This window comes from Drosophila hydei, unplaced genomic scaffold, assembly GCF_003285905.1.
Source record: "Drosophila hydei strain 15085-1641.00,03,60 unplaced genomic scaffold, DhydRS2 tig00000271-arrow-arrow-pilon, whole genome shotgun sequence".
Lineage (NCBI taxonomy): Eukaryota > Metazoa > Arthropoda > Insecta > Diptera > Drosophilidae > Drosophila > Drosophila hydei.
This window is the reverse complement of record NW_022045701.1, coordinates 386,929-402,941: the sequence shown is the minus strand read 5'-3', so window position 1 is coordinate 402,941 and position 16,013 is coordinate 386,929. Positions and strand designations below refer to the sequence as shown.

General features: G+C 33.7%; 1 protein-coding gene across 2 annotated transcripts in view; it reads left to right on the top strand.

Annotated features, from left to right (window-relative positions):
* Positions 1-16,013, top strand: part of LOC111597164 (stromal interaction molecule homolog) — a 135,006-nt gene that overhangs the window by 94,824 nt on the left and 24,169 nt on the right. Inside the window, exons 3-5 of one of the 2 annotated variants that reach the window (XM_030223748.1) lie at positions 4,811-4,962; positions 5,774-6,006; positions 10,762-10,813. In XM_030223748.1, the coding sequence (XP_030079608.1) occupies positions 4,811-4,962; positions 5,774-6,006; positions 10,762-10,798 (422 nt within the window). In that variant the 3' untranslated portion in view covers positions 10,799-10,813. Of the gene's footprint in view, positions 1-4,810; positions 4,963-5,773; positions 6,007-10,761; positions 10,814-16,013 lie in introns of those variants that run through there. The other variant, XM_030223747.1, reaches the window with a different exon arrangement.

The following is a 16,013-nucleotide window of genomic DNA, read 5'->3' as shown; positions in this document are numbered from 1 at the left end:
ACGAAGGTAACCGTGAAGAAAAGGGTACATGTGGGCGAAAAATTAAGATTTTCAGTTTACAAAAGAAAAGTAATGTAATGTACAGGGGCCAAAATGAAGATTTTCAGTTTACGAAAGAAAAGTAAGTAAGAAAAATAATTTTCAGTTTACGAAAGAAAAGTAATGTCCTACTATAACAATCGTCCAGCGAGAGTATGCATTATCTGCATTGGAAAGCAGAAACATCATTCCGACCGGATAACTTGGAAAGCTTTCGGCTATTGCTTAAAAGTGCATCTCTAGCTGAGGAGTCGGCGAATTGGTATAGTACTCCACGAATGCCTACATATTTTAATGAATTTAAAGAGAAACAATAATAGGCCTAATTTAAAAATTGTACCAAGACAATGAGATGAGACAATGTATGGTCTTGGCTCTTCTATAATTGTGGCAAGGTTATTCTTACACCACTCAGAGTCTCAATGTGAACTTTGCTCCTGAACACTTCCAACATGTGTTAAGTTTTGAAATTAACATCATTTTTTTTTTATATTTTAAGATTAGAAATATCAAAGTATTTTGTGTAAACAGTTCCTTGACCTCTTAAAAACAGTAGTTTTAATTAGTTATTTTTTAGTTACATTTTTGGTTTCGTTACCATTTTAAAATTTAACTCAATACCTTTTATTTTACAGCTTAGCATAAACAAATTTTCGTTAATTTGGATAATAGGATATTTTTTTTTCCTAAATCCAAAATATTTTTTTTCAGTATGTAAAGTGCTTCTTGCACTTCTTGCAGGAAGTTGCAACATATGCAAAAAAAAAAAAAAAAGGAATTGGGCACCAAGCAATCGACTATTGAGCAAAAATAAAGGGCGAGAGATATAATCCAAAGGAGAAAATCTTAAAACAATACAATGATAATCACTTTATACACAGCATGAATATTGATAACATGCAAGGGAAATCGAGTAACTGTGCATTCGATAAAAAACTAAATTTCGGTTTATAGCCACTTACATAAAAATTGAATCGAAGCTCGGTGAGGTAATATATTCCATAGGATTTAGGCAGTGCAACAACTAAGCATTCCCTTATATTAAGTAAATTGAAAACGCGTTTAGCTACATTGCAGTCTACGTCCACGACATAATTATCGCATGTCTAGTCTAAGATGACACAGCCGAAATCAAGAAGATTAAAGCTCAAAATGCACAACGGAGGTTTCATAAGTTCTTTCCTATTCACGGAAATTGAGAAGGACGGTGAACAGGGTTAAATATTGCAATGCCAGAAGTCACAATTAGAGATTGTAGGAACTATATGGGATGAGCAAATATGGGGATGTCGGCACTCAACTTGATACAAGCTTTTCAGTTGACTATAGTAATATAACACAATATATTGGTTCGCTTACCGATCATTACTTTAAAAAATAGAGTATAAAAAGAGTATATGTAAGCACAAATAGAAGAGTAGCTGATGTATTGACTGAAATGGTTAAATAAATCGAGGAATAAAATTGTATTTAGTTGCTTGGATTTAGCATAGATAGGCATTTATTAGTTGAAAATTATTATATATAGTTTAAGAAGTATTAATTATGTAATATAATGTACCCGACATTTAACTGATATCATTTTACTCATGCTGGTATTGCAAGCAGATTTAGTTTTTAAAAATAGAATTTCCATGAGTGTATCAACATCAATCACACAAGGGTTTATGATACTGACACGTATCTTGTGATAAAAACAAAATTTTTAAAAATTAAAAAATAACATGTAAGAAAGTTGGAAATCCCTGAAACGAAGGACCCCAACATCATGACTCAAAGAAATATTTAATCAGCGATGCGATTCATCTCTAAATTTAAAAAATGTAAATTAAATAGCAGCTGATAATCCTAACTCAATGTAATCGCAATTACGTTTATTCAAAAAAAGAAGGATGTACGCGTTTGAATGTATGTATGTGTATGTATAGAAAATGCGTACCCTTGGCGCTGCTTCGTTTATGTTAAATAGTATCCAAATTAATCATTTCATAGCTCTGCAGTATTTATCCAATCAACTTCCATAAGTTTGTCTTAAAATAAAATCAAATAGGCTGCTGTAACATAATATTATAAAAATTAAATTTGGAAAAAGTATAAAAAAACACTACAAATTTGGTAATTAGGGTAGCGACACCAGCGAAAATTTTTATTTTTTTTTGTTTTTTTTTTATAATGAAATTGTTATATTTAAAATATAAGATATTTTAGAGCAGATTAGTCTATGGCGGTCACGCCTTTTTTCGGAAGCACTTCGAAAATTGGATTGGACATCAAATTGTATAAATCAGCAATATAATTAATGTAATCATGAATTAAGCTTGCTGGACGCCTTTAAAAACTTTCCTTTTTGGCTTATATTGTTTCCCGGACCTTTTTGGCCAATCATTCCGAAACATTCCCGATGATATTTACCTGGGGAGAGTATGAGGGCTATTGAATAACCTCGACGTTTTAGGAGTAGGATTTGTGGCATTTGATGCTGGAAATGCCAGTTTATATTCTCAACTTTTCGAGTTACAGACAAAATGTTTTTAATACGTAATTACATCTCTTTGCAATAATACGCAAAGTTAAAAATTACAATTTACAGGTGCCATTATAAGATGTGGTTCCTTACACCATCACACCCTAATCCGGCTATACAAGCAATCGAACTGAGCTCAAAATTAAGCCCATTCGGGACTTCCAAATTAAGATTTTTTATCGGAGCAAAATAAGTACTTCAACTGGGAAGGCCGAATCATATACATTTATGCAAAATTTAGGTGTGATTTGCTCCGAAGTTTATTAAGTGGGGGCTTATTATTGTTTAAAGCTTCTGTAGATATCCAGCTTTCGATATAGAACTTTAGAACTTAGCTTACGACAATTTTTTTTGGGTGGAACATCCTTCCGTCTCACCAATTACCACGAATGTAGTTTTTTTCAACAGAATTAGCCATTTCCAAGAAATAATAGTTGTTTAATGTTTGTCTGTTTTTTAAGCGTTTTTTTGTCCATATAGTCGAGAATCGATGTAAGCTTTAATCATTGATTTTTCCCCTAGAGATAAACTCAAATTTCTTCACATTGTAAATTTTTTCGTAAAGATCAATTTCTTTGTATACGCAAAAAAATTGGTAATTGTGGTTACCAATTGAGCTAGATATTCATTTTTGATGAAAACTGAACATAACATTGCATAAAAATATAACGGTTCTTATATCGAGTTTAGCAAAACCAAAAAATAAACCGAAGTTTCGCGCAATAGGAAAATGCAAAAAACATATGTTGCTTAAGAACTTCTGTCACTTAACGGATTTTATTTCAGCATTTGAACTACACGTTCAAATGAATATATGTAAATTTTGTAAAATAAAATTTCTCTCTCATGTTGGTAATATTTGCAACGGAACATCAATTTAAAAAATTTGGATCTATTATTCCAAACGTACATATTATTGAATAACAATTTTCGATGACGGTCTTAATCGATAACTATAAAATGGGATGAGTTATCGATATTGAACCGCTCCGTTCTGTAGATGACACTACAAATTCAATTCTGCATTCGTACATACATAGAAACGGATTGGATTAAATCGACTCAGATTGTTGAGACTATCAAGCATATATATTCTATATGCCGCCTTCTACCTGTTACATACATTATGTATTTTAACAATACCATTTTTTATACCCTGATCCCATTGAAAATGGTGCAAATGTATGTAACATGCAGAAGGAAGCATGGCAGACCCCATGAAGTATATATATTCTTGGTCAGGACGACAAGCCGAGTCGCTCTGTCCGTTTGTCTGTCCGTATGTGTGAACGTATGTCGAACTCAGCGTCTATAGGGGCTAGATTTTGTTTGTCGGTCCGTGTATAACCATCAAACATTTGATAACTATTCCCATTTAATTGTTATCGAATAAAATCATAAATGAAATTAAGTTAATAATTTATATCTCGTACGTCAGAAGAGCTATAGCCTCCAAATTTTGTATTTAGTTTTATGTATATCTTCTGCAATGTATATTTTTGTTGGATTATTGATACCGGCTCCAAATTTCCCCCAAATTCTTAGAATTTAAGTTTAGTTGGAAATAGGGCCACTATGTGCTACTCAAGTTCAGTAGCAGTGTTGGTAGAGGCGATGCGCGTAAGCAATAATCTCTGGGCTCGAGCCTAGCGACGAAGAGACATTTTATTGTTTTCTTTTATTTTTTTTTTTAATTATGAAGTGGCGTTGTTGATAGAGTTAATGCGTATTGCGTAGATAATGTGGGTTCGAATGTTGTTGCTGTAATGTAAGTTTATATTTTTTTGTGTGTTCTAAATACTCGATACAAACTATGGAAAATATTAAAAAACGCAGATACGACTGGGATAAGGGTCATTCCTAGTTGGGCACCCTGACTAGAGCTTTCTGACTTGTTTTTATGTAGACGTCCCTATTTTCAAATCATTATTTACCCCTTAACTCAACTCGTTAAATTCGGGGATGTTTTAGATGTTTTTTAAATTGAAAAACCAATTGATAAGTTGAAAATCGTAATTCTAAATCTTACGTTGCTCGTGAAAAGTAAACTTAATTGCGAGTATTCAATTTTAGGCATACCTCTCTGTGAAATATTAAAAAACTTCCTTTATTTAAAATTTTTTAAAAATCGTGCCATATGGAAATGTATAAATTTTGACTTTTAAAATGTGTTTAATGCTATACTAGCTTGCTGGCTATACTAAGTTGCACAAATAGTAATATGTAATTTTTTACTTATATCCGTAGGTTCTTCATCAGATGCAACATGTAATGCAGATGAATTTGATTGTGAAAACGAAAACGTACAAGATCGGCTTGGAATGGAGGCTATTGCTAGTTTGCATCGCCAATTAGATGATGACGATAATGGAAACATTGACTTGAGCGAATCGGATGACGTATGTGAATAATTGCTTACCCTGAACCTATTGAAAATCATTAAAAAGTCTAATAGTAACGGACAGAAGAAACTCTGGTCAACCACATAAAAGAGACATATTTTAAGCTAAGCCGAAATAGTCATTCGCGTTAGTTCATTCGTATAAATACTTTCTCAAATATGTAATTTAACATATTCGACATCTAATTATTATTTAAAAAAATTTATATTTCGATTTTTTATATCACATAACCTGAACACCAGCAAACCTTAAAATTTAGTATCTATCTTTCTATAATGAGAATGAAAAAAAAAATTTGATTTTACGGATACCTCCCTCAGTCACCGCAAAATTAAAAATGAACTATTTCAAATAGTTAAAATAGCATCGTTGTATGTAAACTTGATGTAATAAGGTATATGTATTCTTGACAGGAACAATAGTCAAAATGACCTAGAAATCAGTCTCGGATCATATAAGTTTGTATATAGAAAACTGTTTTTATGAAATCATTTTAAAATAATATATCATTTTATTTATTTGATCATATCTTATACCATTACAAACGCTAATCGAAAACTTTGGTGTAAAGATTCCTTTAAACTAAAAGTAGAAAAAATTTTTTTGGGATGGCTCAACAATTTTAAATATTTTACTGTATATACTGGTATATATGCTATGAATTTGAAGAAGGGCAATAAGACCAGTAATTTGAAACACCTACGCAGTACACCGTTAACAATATCTACTTGCTGTGTAATAAATTTGTGTGTTTGTTCGCAGTGAACAAACTTTTACGTGTTTTTTTACTTTGTTTATATCTTTTTAGTTTCTACGTGAAGAACTTAAGTATGACTCCGGATATGAAAAACGACAAAAAGCATTTCATTTCAATGATGATATGCATATTTCTGTAAAGGAACTATGGGATGCTTGGTTGCGCTCAGAGGTGCATAATTGGACCATTGAGCAAACAACCGATTGGTTGTCACAATCAGTTCAGCTGCCCCAGTATGTTGACCTTTTTAAACTACACAAAGTTACTGGTGCTGCTTTACCAAGGTACGTAATGTTATTGGACTTAATTAGTATGTGTGACTCCTTGAGCTAAAGACTGGAAATTGTAAACTTGGGCCGTCAATTACATGCGCAAATCAATCTTGTTTCTATTAATCGATATTTTATTTTTTTAATGAAATCGATTTAAAAAGTTAAAAGTTCAACCTACGTTATCAAATCAAATTTGTAATTTTATTGCAGCAAGCGTCAAAATTTTAATAAAGTTTCATACAAACTTTATACAATTTATTTATAATTTGGATACCGGCTGCAAATTTAGAGACACACATGCATTTACAATTGAAACATTCAATAGATTTATTAGATTTTAATTAATGTATTACGCGAGTACTTTACAAATCCAGTAAAGCAAATTAACAGAGTGGATGACAGGTATGGTGTCTGATATAATACATTGAAATCTTTCAATACTTTCACACCATTGGAGTCCACTAATACTGTTAATCTATAAGAATTGTGTATGCATCTGCTCGTAACGCATGTAATTCGTAACAAAAAAAAAAATATTTAAACTGTTTTATCCTTGATGTTGTTCCATGTTATGGTAAATAGTATTAATTTTGAGAAGTAATGAATGAGAAGAAATGAAATAAAAATGATAAAAAAATTATGCCATGAATAAACTCAAATATTCCAGGTAGTTATGTTAATTTTCGAGGATACTGCTGATTTTTTCCACGTTTATGGAGTTCACAGCAACTTTAGATTCACAGACGGGGAAAGTCTGTATTTGTCGCACCACCGTGCTGTTGTTTTCTAAATCAAGTTTAATCTTCTTCTATTTCTGGCTAATCGAATTTGGAATATAAGTTCCTTTTCCAACTAATCCATTTTAAAGATCTTTGTTTTTTGTATAGTCGTGTGTGGACATTTAATTGATTTCGATCTGCATATTTTCGGAATTCATTAGCTGTCTTTGTTTTATTTTTATTTCTTCACAATTGTCAAAGTCTGTAATAAGTACTGTTACCTTTAGTACACCTTCTCATATTCATACAGTGTTTCCTAATCTTATGTAACATTTTAACCAAACTTTTGTCCTGCACTGTCATAATTTTTATACCCTGATCCCATTGAAAATGGGAAATCAGGGTATAATGGTTTTGTGCAAATGTATGTAACAGGCAGAAGGAGGCATGGCAGACCCCATAAAGTATATATATTCTTGATCAGGACGACAAGCCGAGTCGATTGAGCCCTGTCCGTCCGTCTGTCCGTATGTGAGAACGTGTAGGAAATCAGGGTATAATGGTTTTGTGCAAATGTATGTAACAGGCAGAAGGAGGCATGGCAGACCCCATAAAGTATATATATTCTTGATCAGGACGACAAGCCGAGTCGATTGAGCCCTGTCCGTCCATCTGTCCGTATGTGAGAACGTGTGGATCTCAGCATCTATAAGAGCTAGAGACTTAAACATTTTGTAGGTCCGTGTATAGCACGCGCAAATCAAGTTTGTTTCAAATATTAGATCACTATTTCCATTTTATTGTTATCGAATAAAAACATGATCGAAATGCAGTTAATAAATTATATCTCGTACGTCTTAAGAGCTAAAGCCTCCACATTTGGCCAATTGGCAAAGGCACATGTCAAGCAGCACCAAGCGTACCCATTTTTTTCATACATTCAAATGCGTGTATTCTTTTCTATTCGAAGAATCGAAATTTGCGATTGAATTGTGCTGAATTATTAGCTGCTACATAAGTTAAAATTTGCAACTGCTCGAGTAAGCAGTGTAGTGGCTGCGTTGGTAGAGGCGGAGCTCGTATGTAGCTAATCTCAGGGATTTTATTGTTTTTTTTTTTTTTTAATTATGAAGTGGCGGCGTTGGTAGAGTTGGTGCACGTTGCGCAAATAATCCGGGTTCGAATCCTGGTCTCGCAATGTCGTTTTTTATTTGTTTTGTTCTTTTTTTTTGAATACTCGATACAAACTACGGAAAATAGTAATAAACGTAAATAGGACTGGGATCAGAGTATATCCTAATCGGTCACCCCGACTACAGTTTTCGTACTTGTATATTTGCTTATATTTTTTTGTATACTCGATAGAAACTACGGAAAATGTTAATAACGCAGATAGGACGGGAATCAGGATATCTCCTAGTCGGGCACCCCGTCTAGAGCTTTCTTACTTGTTTTTTGTTTTTTTAATACTCGATACAAATTACGGGAAATATTAATAAACGCAGATAGGACTTAAATCAGGGTATCTCCTAGTCGGGCACCCCGTCTAGAGCTTTCTTACTTGTTTTTTTTAATACTCGATACAAATTACGGAAAATATTAATAAAGGCAGATAGGACTGGGATCAGGGTATCTCCTAGTCGGGCACCCCGCCTAGAGCTTTCTTACTTGTTTTTTGTTATTTTAAATAAACAAGTTTTTCCTTTTTGTACAGGAAATATTAAAAATGCAATTGAGCTCTTTAAACAAGACACGAAGTCATCCTCGAAGTTCGAATACACTTCATGGAATTTTCAATTTTATTTACGAAGTAGAAATCTTGCAGGATGGTTTTAGATGAAAAATGGGAATTGCGACAACTTGTCCATAAGTAGTTTATGCATTGTTTGGATGTTCAGAAGCTAAGCGGGCTTAGTCCCATAGGTGTCAGTGTTCACTTTGAAAGTTTGAATATCATTAATATAGGGTTCTTGCCATGAAATGGACTTATATATATATATATATATGTTATGAATGTCACCTGTAAATGCAATGAAAAATATGCGAAAAAGAATGAGGAAATGAAAGAGCGTAGAATTAAAAGTCGACCGTGTCTTAGTCAAATCATTTACTTAGAACCCAGATGTAATAATTGTTGAACCATCGAATACAACTATCACCTTTGTTTAATACCTTTTCTTCTTGATCGTGTTTGGATTTCTGCGCCTGGTACCAATAACATATACACTGACGAGCAAAACTGTAACACATGTTCAATGTTCTCACTTCAACGGTCTGTATTATCTTTTCTACTTTATGCATGATTATGATCATAGTCTTGTTTTGTTAGTGAAATATTTGGCTCTTTTATCTATAAATTTGAAGACATTTGGTTAGCGATAAGAGAAATACAATAGCAAAGAGTAAAAAAAGTCAAATGTTACAGTTTTGCACTTATTTTATTTTTATTTTTTTATTTTTTTTATATTTAAAAGTGTAGAACCTGTACAATCAAATTTAGTACCTTAACAACACATGTATATATATGGAATTAGAGCCAAACCAGTCACAATATGAGGAATTCAAAGGAGACAGTTTACACCATTCCCATCGTTCTGGCTAAGCCTTGCCGTTTAAGTCGTCTTAGGGGTCTGGCAGGGATTAGACCTCTTGCAAGTAGGCTTCGGTGTCGTTACAGTCTGTCCGTGTATCTGCTTGTGTGTCTTCCAATCTGCTCTTCGACAGTAAACAGCTTAAGGTCTCTGTGAAGTATTGAGCCGCGCACATACCAGGGAGATTTGGTTATCTGTCGCAGTACTCGGTTCTGCAAAACCTGAACCCGCTTATAATTAGATTTGGCAGCAATTCCCCAGATTTGCACTCCATAGAGCCATATCGGCAGGATACACTGCACGTAGACAGCTCTTTTGCATCTCAGCGGCAAGGTGCTCTTTTTATTGATGAGCCATCGCAGTTGTTGCTGTCTGTGAGAGAGAACGAAGGACGTTTGGTACTCGATTCCACCTGAAATGGTGCGACGCTACACGCAAACTATGCCAAACCGTATAAACAACCTCAAAAAATCAAAAGGGCTGTGGACCCGTTATTAAAAAAAATGTAATAAAAATATTTGTTTAAAAATATTTGCGGTGCAAAACTGTAACATTTGACTTTTTTTACTCTTTGCCTTTGTATTTCTCTTATCGCTAATAAAATGTCTTCAAATTTATAGATAAAAGAGCCAAATATTTCACTAACAAAACAAGACTATGATCATAATCATGCATAAAGTATAAAAGATAATACAGACCGTTGAAGTGAGAACATTGAACATGTGTTACAGTTTTGCTCGTCAGTGTATCTTAGATTCTAATTTCCCAATAATAGGCACAAGCTGTGGAATGTAATTAAAAACATAAATTGTTTGGTATTCAGTACCTTCTAGTCGCTGGCTTGGTGGCAGCTCAAATAAATAAGAAATTTTGTATATTTTTTCCATGCGAACCTTTTCTCTTTTAACGTTTTTTAGTTTTTTTTTTAAACAAGAAACGAATCTTTTAAATACTTTATTCATAGTTAATTTTCCTCTTCTTTGGGCATTTTAATCTGACGATTCACTTCCACCATTCTTTATTCATAATTTAAAAAAAAAATAGTTCTTTTCTAAGAGTACCCTCTTTATTACACTCATGCACTACATCTATACAATGCAATTCTGTGAAATGCTTATGATGTATTTGTTAATATTTATATCCGTTTCTTTTAAGGGCTTGTTGTTTTTGCTCTAACCATTGGTGATTGTCTTATCTAGTGTTAATTTCGTATTTATATCTTTTTTATTTTATTCATATCCATATTATGTTCTGGGACTCCTGCATCTTTTTTTGAGTTTCATACTTAAGAAGATAATATAGTAAGATAAATGAGCGCTATAACTTAAAAGAGAAATATATCACTTAAGAACGGCGAATGAGGAATTATGAATTTCCAATCAAAACCATTATTGGAACAGTAGTTATGAATCTCAGCACGATGCTTTAAAATATGCACCTCAAACAATTTTCATTAGGTATGTAATTGGACTATTGCTCTTTCGGTTGGAGTAGATGATGGAAAAACGTTGCATATCACACATGTGCGTAGTCTCAATATACAGTTTTAGCTATTTCCAATGGCTATGGTTGACGAGTCTCATCCCATTAAGACATCACATGCACTGTAAAATGATTTTAGCTCTGATTAACGTAAGTAGATTTTGCCTATCTTAATCATCATCAAAGATTAGCAACTTGCTTCTCTAGGGAGAATGTAGCAACCATCGCTGAAACCCATCTGAGAGGGACGATTTCCAACATGTTCGCCTCTAACCACATTGCATAGCTGCGGAGTCATTACGTGACTTACAACCTCACCGTACAGTTGGGATTTCAAATCTTAACGCGCAGTTGCGTAGTCATTTATGTGGTCTGCTCAAATAAAACTCACAAAACATAAATTAAATTAAAATTAAATTCTGCAAGCAAAACAGTTGTAAATTAAAAAAAGCAATGAAAAAATAAAATAAATAAAATGAAAATTATAAAACTCATATCATTAATAAAATTAAGAATAATTATTTAAAAGTAAGGTAATTAATTTAAATAAATTTTAAAAAATACAGTATTAAAATAACTAATAAACTATAAATTATTAGATGACAGATTAATAAATAAATTACAAATTTAGCCCAAAAAAATTTAAAGGCAGCTCTAGTCGGGGTGTCTGGGTAGAACTTAGCCTGAATTGCGTACGATCTGTATTTTTATACCCTGATCCCATTAAAAATGGGAAATCAGGGTATAATGGTTTTGTGCAAATGTATGTAACAGGCAGAAGGAGGCGTGGCAGACCCCATAAAGTATATATATTCTTGATCAGGACGACCAGCCGAGTCGATTGAGCCCTGTCCGTCTGTCTGTCCGTCCGTCTGTCCGTCTGTCCGTATGTGTGAACGCGTGGATCTCAGCATCAATAAGAGCTAGAGACTTGAAATTTTTTTTTAGGTCCGTGTATAGCACGCGCAGGTCAAGTTTGTTTTAAATATTCGATAACTATTCGCATTTAATTGTTATCGAATAAAAACATTATTGAAATGCAGTAAATAAATTATATCTCGAACGTCTTAAGAGCTAGAGCCTCCAAATTTTGTATTTAGTCTTATATATATTTTATGCAATTTTGATTTTTGTTGGATTTTGGATACCGGCTCCAAATTCCCCCAAATTCTTAGAATTTAAGTTTAGTTGGAACTAGGGCCATTATGTGATTTGCATCTCAACCAAGTCAATAGGATATGTAGATCATATGCTGAAAATTTCATTAAAATCCATTAAGTAAAACAGAAGTTATTAAACAAAACGTTTGGCCAATTTCCAAAAGCACATGTCAGCAGCGCCACGCGCACGCATTTTTCCTATGCGTGTGCACACATACATTCAAATGCGTGTATTCTTTTCTATTCCAAGAATTGAAATTGCGATTGAATTGTGCTGAATTATTAGCTGCTACTTATGTTCAAATTTGCAACAGTTCGCGTAAGAAGGGCAGTGGCTGCGTTGGTAGAGGAGCCGCTCGTATGCAGCCTGGTCCGGGTTCGTGACCAGAGGAGATGAAATGTTTTTTATTGTTTTATTTTTTTTTTTAGTTATGAAGTGGCGGTGTTGGTAGAGTTTGTGCACGTTGCGCAAATAATCCGGGTTCGAATCCTGGTCTCGCAATGTCGATTTTTATTTGTTTTCTTTTTTTTTTAATACTCGATACAAACTACGGAAAATATTACAAAACTCAAAGGACTGGGATCAGGGTATCTCCTAGTCGGGCACCCCGACTAGAGCTTTCTTACTTGTTTTTATTTGTTCTAGCTTGAAGAAAAATCTGACATTGTGACCTCAGGATTAGGACCAACATCAGCTACGCACCGCGTATTAACTCTACCATACCGCAACTTAATATTTAAAAAGTTATTAAAAAAACTCCTATCGCCGCCTGTCATTGAACACAGAACTTTTCGTTAACGAACGCCGCCTCTATCAACATCGAAACTGTACTGCTTGCACAAGACGTTGCAAAACTCAACTAAAATAGCATCTGACAATTTAAATTAAATTCAATCACATGTTCGATTTTTTGAATAGAAAATAATAAACGCATTGAATGCACTGATAGAGCAGGCAAACATTAATTTTATAATTCAATTTTATGTTTTTAGGTCCAGAGTTTCAAAAGATATAGACTTTACGCTTAGTCGACGTATCGGAAAAATCTTAACAATTTAGCATACGAGGATACCCACGAGAGTAAATTCAGAATTTTAATAACTCAAGTTTCAATAGTGACGAAATTGTTTGCGTTTATATCCACCGATAGCGAGGCGGACATTGTCATATCGTGGCTGATTATAACAAGACGGCTCTAATCGAGACGATGTTCTACGCTGCTTTTATACATAAATTACAAGTAACACATGCATATATACACACACGCATGCATTGTGTAGTTAACGCAGAGGTTGCCCTTAGGCTGCTTTATTGGCTATGTTATGGAAACTTAGATTTGGAATAACATTTCTTCTAAATGGACTTTCTTGTTTAAATTTGTATAGCTTGATATTAACATTCATATTGGTGTATTTGCCAAAGCACATACAGGCATAGTATATACCATTGGAAGGGTTTGCATACCATCCATTTTTAATCTATCAGTACTTTGCTTGTATGTTTCTTGTACACGTCATGGCTAGTGTTTAAGCTAATATAGTTTCCCAAGAAGAGCAAGTAACTTTATAAAATTAACTTGGAATAAGTGTTTGATTGGAACAATAATAGCAAGGCATGTATTTTGATGAGTTAATAATGTACATATATACAACACATTTAGAAATTCAAAGGCGCATCGCTCAAGCGCCACATAGTTCCACATTCCGTAGACCATTGGCCCCTACTCAAACATCCCATAACTGCATAGGATAAGATTGATATACATATACATACATAAGATTGATGCGCTCAAGACTTTACACTGTAGTCGCTGCTCGAAGCTACGTAAATCACGAGGGGCATCCGTTAGCTAATCCTCGTTAGAAGTATGATCGTCAATCAAATCAAAATATAATATGTTTTCGGACCTGCTTCTATCAAACTTACCATGAAAATTTCTGGTGAATGTTTAATAAATACAAATTCAATCGTCCTAATCAAAAAGCTTACTATTTTTTATGCTAAATTTAACAAGCGTAGCTGTACGTATTAAGATATGTAGTCCCACTATTTATATTATATTGAAAGCAAAGAATGCCTCGTATAATTGTGGAGTGTCAACCAATTTGTTTTTCTTTATTTTGTATTATCTTTGTGCTTATTACTACCTGTCTTTTATTCAACTATCTTTGATTCAGTTCTCATTTTATTTATGTCTGATTGTTAAGCACGGATTTTTTTTGGTCTTGGCAAATACTTTTTCACCTACCCTATTCTGTATTTGGGCTGTGTCTCTTCTTTTCTAGTTTCTATTTTTATTAAATCGGCGCCGGAAACGTTTCCTGAAATATTAATTAGATCATTACTCCATAATCGAAATCATCTTGGACTTATGTTACAGCTTCAGTGTCCACATAATTGAATTTCTGCTCAATCGCTTATCTAGCCAAAGCTAATTCATATTACAAGTCTCTGCTCAACCGGAAACAGTTGCTTTCAAAAGCTTTTTAAGCCGAAAGCATGTGAAGCGTATCTGACCTCTTCGTTCAGCAGAGTTACTCTAACATTCGTTCAACTTCATCATAGTCTTGCATGAGATTAAAATTGCCGTGACTGACCATCCCTAACCCCTGACGCATAAGTTGCGCGCTATATAGCGTCAAAGTTGGTTGATTGCTGCTTTATGTGATTCCAACAACACTCTTGCTGATCTCTTAATTTTGTTCCTTATTGTTGTGACCGCATGGTATTATGTGCTAATCCCGCGTAAGGTCTAAAAAGCCCATGTGATGCCTTTAGGCTACATATTCATCAAGAGTCCCGTTAAATTAGGGAACTGATTTTATAATGTATAATGGTGTATCACATTACCCTACGATCAATGGAAATTCTTTAGCTATTCTTTATTAAGCGGTTTCTTTGTTGCTTAAATGATTTAGCGTTGGTTTCTTCTCTTGTAAGGTCAAAAATTAAGTTATAGCACCAACCACTATGGATAATAAGTTACTTAATGGACACAAGTCGTTATATTATAAACGACTTAAACGACTGGCATAGCTTAACAGCTATATGAATGTTACATATAGCGATTAGGTCAAATTCTGTTACATGTTGAACAGTGGGGCCAACAGAGCAGAAACTGAATATTTACTCGAGAGTACAGACCGCATCTAAAAAAACATTTTACAGTTACGTTATGAATGACTCCATCGACCTGAAATTAAATATGCACGTCTACTAGAATCATGGCAAACCGGGAAAATTTATATTCTACAATTTTACAGATAAAAAATCAATATAGAGCAACTAAATTATTTGAGAAAAAATAAGCAAGCAACTGCAACATTCTTAATTATGTTCTTTTTTATTAAGTTGTATATATCTTTCAACAAACCAAAATATTAACAATTTTTTCAAAAGTCTTCATGTAATTCAATAGAAAAGTGGAATATTTTTTACTTTGCTTTTTATTCTCAGGCTAATAATTTACCTAGTTTTGAATGCTTATATTTACCATTTAAATTTATTCTTTTAATCAATAATGTTGCAGAAGTGTTATATTTGGTTACACAGCGATGCGTTAGCAATGATTTGCATATATGCATTTTTTCGCGGGGTACCAAAGATATATGGCTCACATCAAAATATTAGCTATGAAGTATATGTAAATACGCAGATCGTTTGGTTTTCAGGTTAAGAGTTTGATGTCGAACGAGCTTGCGCTCTCGATTATCGAGTCCCTGCTTGGCCTGCACGTCTGTATTTTCTGCAGAACTGGTAATATAGGTACCAACTTAAAGTGCGACACAAAACAGTTTAAAGTAACTGAGATCCCAAGTTTATTTTAACTTATCAGCTGGGCGACGGACGATTGCAGTGTTACTTGTGATTAAATGATCTAAAATCATATATAAAGATTCCGTAGCCTTTTGAGAAGTATTATCAATGCCATAAACTATGGGCAGTGATTTGGCTTTTCGAATGTAAAGTTAATTTGCTAACCAACTGGTAACGAAGTGTAGTTGAGATGTCCAGTTGAGTCCATGAGTGCACGACAGGGGGCAATATTTTCAGCTCGGTTTTTTGA